General features: G+C 32.4%; 1 protein-coding gene across 1 annotated transcript; it reads right to left on the bottom strand.

Annotated features, from left to right (window-relative positions):
• Positions 1-28: 28 nt before the first annotated feature.
• On the bottom strand, positions 29-4971 carry GDPD4 (PLC-like phosphodiesterases superfamily protein). Its single transcript, XM_011012769.1, has 9 exons — positions 4664-4971; positions 4473-4559; positions 4248-4345; positions 3836-3896; positions 3095-3175; positions 2786-2878; positions 1407-1496; positions 441-568; positions 29-356 (listed from the first exon to the last, which is right to left on the bottom strand). The coding sequence occupies exons 1-9, from the start codon at positions 4874-4876 to the stop codon at positions 185-187; spliced, it is 1023 nt and encodes a 340-aa protein (XP_011011071.1). The 5' UTR covers positions 4877-4971; the 3' UTR covers positions 29-184.
• Between the last annotated feature and the right edge of the window lie 1029 nt (positions 4972-6000).

Genomic DNA, 6000 nt, shown 5'->3' with positions numbered 1-6000 from the left:
TTAATTTAATAGCTCCTTTTCCATTTTCTTTTAGAAATGTTCATATGTTGCTTATTGTTGTTGATTAATGGAACTGAGCAAATAATGATTAGTTAAGGCCATATACAGAATTCTCCTGTGATAAGCACACAAATGGGAAAGGCTGATCGCTCTAACGCACAAGTTCAACTATTTGAGAAGAAAATCATCTTCTTGGCAAAGAAAAACCTTCCTCCCGACATTCAGTTCTAATATCTTGCATAAGCTGTTGAAGACGATTGGGATTATTTGTAACAACAGCATCAACATGCTCGAACAACATCTTCCGCATAGAATCCACATCATCAACCGTCCATGCATATGCCTTTTTGTTCCTTCTGTAAACATGTTCAAATATAATCAGGATCATCACAATAGTTAGCATGTGCGAACTGATGCATGGTTTAGAAGGCAATTCAAACCTGTGGAGGATTGCCACTAGCTTTTCATCTATCAATGGATGGTGAACACCAACAACACCAGCACCCTTCATTCTCAATAATTTCGTTTTAGTGCCTGTATCAGGGTCCACCATGACTATATAGCCCACCTGAAAGAGGACCAGAATTTACATAAAGTTGCATATTAGTGAGGAAATTCAAACACACAAGTGTTTAATACTTGACCCAAGGTACATGACCTCCTCGGTTCTTGCCCTTCAAAATCTTGTGGATTTTAACTCTTGTGGGCCACCAGGTGGGGGATCTGTTCCCAGAAGCAAGGTAGGCTCTTGTTGATCTAAGGACTAGAGGGACCTAGGACGGCTTAGTCCTAAGCAGTGAGGTTTATTTGTGGTGAACTGAAGGAACCCACAGATACCCCCATTGCTTGTAAATTTATATTTTTTTAAAAAACAAAAACACACACACACGATACCCCCATTGCTTGTAAATTTATATTTAAAAAAAAAAAAACACACACAAGACTCCAAAACTTCTCTTTTTCTAGTGTCTAGGTATATATAGAAAATGTACTTCTAACATTTTGATTTAGGGACCTAGATCCCTCAAGTAACATGAACAAGTTGATTCTTTAAGTTTCAATGTTGCAGCTAAAAGCTACCAAAAGAAAGCTAAAATCTGACAAAAAGGATTTGAATTTGCTATGATCAGCTGAGGAGTGCAGTTGAGCCCAGCTCGGGAGTTAGTAAACAACCACACCAAAACTAAAATACATTTCTCTTTATGAAATGAACCAAAGACCCCAAAAAACAGAAGAGGCCAGGTAATAGCACAAGTCCCAGCTTTATCTCCTCCAAAGGCTTATCTTTGTCTAACATTCAAAACTAGTATAAATTACCATACAAAGATAAACTAGCCATGTATCAAGCAACCAATCAATTCTAAAATAATTAGCTCCGTGATATAGAAACAGCCAAACTGATTTACCGTGACATTCGACTTTAGTTTGATTACGTCTCTGGCCAGATTGTCACTTTTTGCCCAAATAAGGCAATTCTGACACTGCAATCTCTCAACCTGAAAACTTTAGCAATCAAGCATGAGGACTACATTACTAAGAAAGACATGTTAACTAAAAATCTATGTTAGACAATATAACAAGATTATCACATGGCCAAAAGACCAATACTGATAATGGAAGCTCCCACATTCATCAATAGCATCATTTTTTCAAGTTAATTATTCAGGGCTAGCTGTTCTCAATGAGTAAGGCCAACTTCTTAGATCTGCGGATTCAAGCCCCTTCATAATGTTTCTAAAAAACCTATAACCATATATTGATTCAAAATTCACATTCAATGAGTAATAAAAAAACCTCCAAGCAACAAATCAATTGACTATCTAACAGTTATTTGATAGTCTAAATTTTCTCTGCTTAACAAAAACCAAGATGCATAACTAGAGTTTTCAAGACAGCAATAAAAAAAGAAAAGTTGTGAAGGCTAAGATGGGAGAGGGAAACTAACTAAAAGCATAGAACTACATCATGCATGTGAAGCACGCAAGTTATCAAGGTGCTTTCCACGCAAACCTTGCTGAGGACTGATCCAGAATTAATCTAGGGGGTGTGGAGGAATGTTCAGTTTTAATTTCAGGGGTCCATTTCAAAATAGGCTTTAAAAATGACCCAAATGGGAGGTTTCAAATAATTTTTCATGGTTGGATCGGGCTGGGGGGAATCCTTGGCAAATCAAGATGTGCCTGCAATTTATCCCCATATCTTATTATTAAACCTTGAATTTCCCATATCTCCCACATCTAATATCATAAATGTCAGAAACGAAAGCCAACAATCAGGATAATCATTAAAGGCCACAAATAAGATCTTAATATTTGGTACACATTCATTAATGATATGTTGACATGTGGAATCAAGTGTCTAGATATATATTATAAATCAATTAATAAGAAAAACTTACACTCCATCTTTTCCTTAGTGAGTGGTCTGGTTACTTGGCCTATACTGGGAATGACTTTTCTCACGTGGATGATTATCCGAAAATACAACAACTATGAGTTCATGAAAACATTTTACAGCTGTTAAAATCAAATGTTAAAGAAATGCAGACATCCATCAAGAATAGCTGGGTTATTACTCAACAAGTTCTCACAAAAAGCTGCATAACCACTTTCCATTCACTTTTATAGGTCTGGATGGTAAAATTAGTAACTGCAATCCAGTACTAGATACAGTAACAACTGTGGGAAATGAACATTGTTATGCATTTTATGTTAAACTATCGAAAGAATAAAACACATACATAAATGATCAAAAATGAAAAGATAGAGAGCAAGCAGAAACTCACAACAGCGAGAATATCCTTCGCAAGTCCCTTTTCATATGATGGAGGTCCAACTTTTGCATCCAGAATAACCTGCCGAACTGAACTTGATACCAACTGGAAATTTATGCAAAATATGGTCAGAGGAGTACTGTTTATAGTCAGATTATAGATAATAAACCGAAAAAAACAGTACAGAAATTAAAACAGTGTATAGCATACAACTCTTAATTTAATCAGCATAATTGTGAAAACGCAAGTGCAATTGTTGGAAAGTGTGCATAAGAAGTAAAATAGGAGGAGGGAGGAAGAGAGGAAGGGTCCAGGGAATACCATTAAAGCATCTTCAATAGTGGGAACTGTATGATCATGAAAATCCTGTGCAGACTGGTGATGTACATCTAATTCTTTAATCTACAACCACAAACTAACATATAGTCTTAATCAACAGCACTCATAGACGTTTTCCAATATGAATGAAAAATACATAGATTCAAGACTAAAAATGTCATTATTTAATTGACTGAATCAACTAGTGCATCCCAAAAACATAAAAAGATCCCTCTTGGTTGAAATAAACATAAATATCTGATAAGTTCACCAAGCGACCTAGAGCATACATATAAATCAATATGATTGAAGAAAGATAACAGCAAAGTTACATATCTAAGAAGAAAAAAAGTAAGATTTTGAATGTTTTATTTTACTTACGGACAAAATAACAAAATTCTAATTGGATCGGTGGATCATTTTTCAGTCATTCATTGAATGATAAATCACTACAAGTGATAGAGATACATGATTTAAATAACAGAAGATCCAATATTTGACAATTGTATCGAAAATGACTGGAAAGGTGGAAAGAAGTCTAGGTATAATTTGATAATTATGTGCAAATCCAAAATCCTAGTTTACATACTTAGTTTAAGACTTGAAAGAATCAGACTTACACTACTCAGCATCTGAGGAGGTAAAAAATAACAAGCACATTGAAAAAATAACTGCATTTATTATAAAAGTATCAGAGGAACTTAACAACATAGTTGAAAATATAGCCAAGTCAGCAATTCTAACCTCTTTCATGCTCAAGTGCCCGACTTTAGAAGTACTGTTACCAGATATCCGCTGCAAATCCCTGTCTGTGTCATGTGAAAATGAAGATTCGGAACAGCAGAAATATAACTTCATATACCAAGAATCTAAAGCTATTAAACTTATACTCGAAACACGGACACAATCCATATTCAAGTAAAAAATTGTCGAAGATGAATTATCACATATCAATAACGTGAGGTTTGAAATGGAATACAAAATGATTATTCAGCAAACCATATGAAAGATCGGGATGCAAAAGGTACATGACATAGAAACCACGTAAAACATACAATTTACATAGGCAGACAATAAATCACTGTTTCAATGATCATTTAGATTCTTAAACAGACTGAGAAGATAAATAGTAGCAGTAGTAGTAGTCCGAATATACCTGTCATGGAGAGCAAATAAAACTCCATCTTTAGAACGAGAAACATCAATCTCAAGGCAATCTACTTTAGAACGAAGTGCTAAATGATACGCAGCCATCTACATATATGTAAAAAAAAGAAAAAACTAATGCTAATAAATATCAAAATTCCTTAATCCAAAAAAATAAATATTCAAATCCTGCTTTTCTTACTTTCTTTTTTAAGAAAATAAAACATAAGCTTACAGTATTAGGGAAGGCATTGATTGAATCACCACCATGAGCACAAACAAGTGGCGGATCATTAAGCCAACCACACTTCTTTAATTGCGTCTGCACAAACATTTTCAAAAAGAAAAAAAAATGAAATAAACTAAAAAATAGAAAAGGAAAGCAAGATTAATTGAAAACTAAAAATGAGAGATAAAAGGGGTTACCTGATGGAAGCGACGGAGCTTGAAGTGGAAGAAAATGGGAGGGAAGAGAGCAATGAAGGCAAGTATTATTATGATATACCGAAATGATTTTCTTGAACCGGAAAATTTCAGTTTAGGGAATCGATTATTGCGCCAGCGGCCTTGATGTCTCTGTAGCAGCGATGGTTGATGTCTCCTTCCTCCTCCTCCTCCTAGTCTAGTGGAGATCGCCATTTGGACACTCTCTCACTCGTAACTGATGACCTACGACTTATTATTCTCTTCGCTTTTTCACAGATGGAGACTTTTTAACCTTCCTTTTTTCCCCTGAAATCTGAGCTGAGGAGTTTGTTCAGTTATTGTAACTTAGTCCTTATAATTTAATATCGCTAACTAATTAGTCCATATGGTCTTTTAAACAATATATTTAATTCCTAAATGTATTAATCCGTTATAACTTAGTCATCAGTTACTTTACTGTTTTTTTTTTCAATTAATTTTTTTTTATTTTTAGTAAATTTAATAAATAAATGAGAAGTAGAGAACATCAAAAAATTATATTATTAGTTTTTTTGCATAAAATAAATTTTTTAATTGCTTTTAAATTCAATTGCTTTTTGCATTTAGTCCATTAAAGGAAAAGGGAGCAAAAAAAGTATTTCATGCATTTTTCTATTTAGTTTGCCTCAAAAATATGTTTTTTTTTCAAAAATATATAAAATATTAATAAATAAAATTACCAATTATTCCTTTGTTACTTTTATTTTTATTCTCTCAAAAGTCAAGTATATTAACTACTCATGAGTTATAAATTTTGATTTGATCCTTGAAAAAAAACTCATATTGATATGAGCTTTTTATAGCTGTGTATTCTAGATTAGTAATTAATTTTAAGTGTAAGTTTTTATCATGGATTTAGGTTGTTTCTAAAAACAAATTCTTTACAAATACATAATTAAATTAATGTTTAAGTTAGTAAATAAAAGAAAAAAGAAATAATATAAATAAATAAAATAAAATAAATAGAGAGTGAGAAGAAAATTCTTGTGTGAGACTATTTTTGTCTTTTGAGTTTATGTATTCATGACTATTTTCTTCATCATTATTACTAATATTATTATTTTAATAAGTATTTTTATTTTTATCACCACCATCACCATTATTATTATTATTATTACTATTACTATTTTCATAGCCAACATTATTGTTGTTGTTGTTGTTATTATTATTAATATTACAATTATTATTATTATTATCATTATCACTATCACTACTTCTACTACTATTAAAAAAATAAAAATCTTGAACTTGATTTGAAGGATAAAATTAAAAAATATTTTTTTTGAAAAAACTAAGGA

Source organism: Populus euphratica, unplaced genomic scaffold, assembly GCF_000495115.2.
Source record: "Populus euphratica unplaced genomic scaffold, PopEup_1.0 scaffold759.1, whole genome shotgun sequence".
Lineage (NCBI taxonomy): Eukaryota > Viridiplantae > Streptophyta > Magnoliopsida > Malpighiales > Salicaceae > Populus > Populus euphratica.
The sequence above is the reverse complement of the archived record's forward strand: the minus strand, read 5'-3'. Positions and strand labels throughout refer to the sequence as shown.

Excerpts from the sequence above, each read along its gene's own strand:
- GDPD4 (XM_011012769.1), bottom strand. The coding sequence starts at position 4,876 with ATGGCGATCTCCACTAGACTAGGAGGAGGAGGAGGAAGGAGACATCAA. Across the intron at positions 3,176-3,835 it reads GGCACTTGAGCATGAAAGAG|ATTAAAGAATTAGATGTACA; the intron begins GTTAGAATTGCT and ends TTGTGGTTGTAG. Across the intron at positions 1,497-2,785 it reads CGAAGGATATTCTCGCTGTT|GTTGAGAGATTGCAGTGTCA; the intron begins GTGAGTTTCTGC and ends TAAAGTTTTCAG.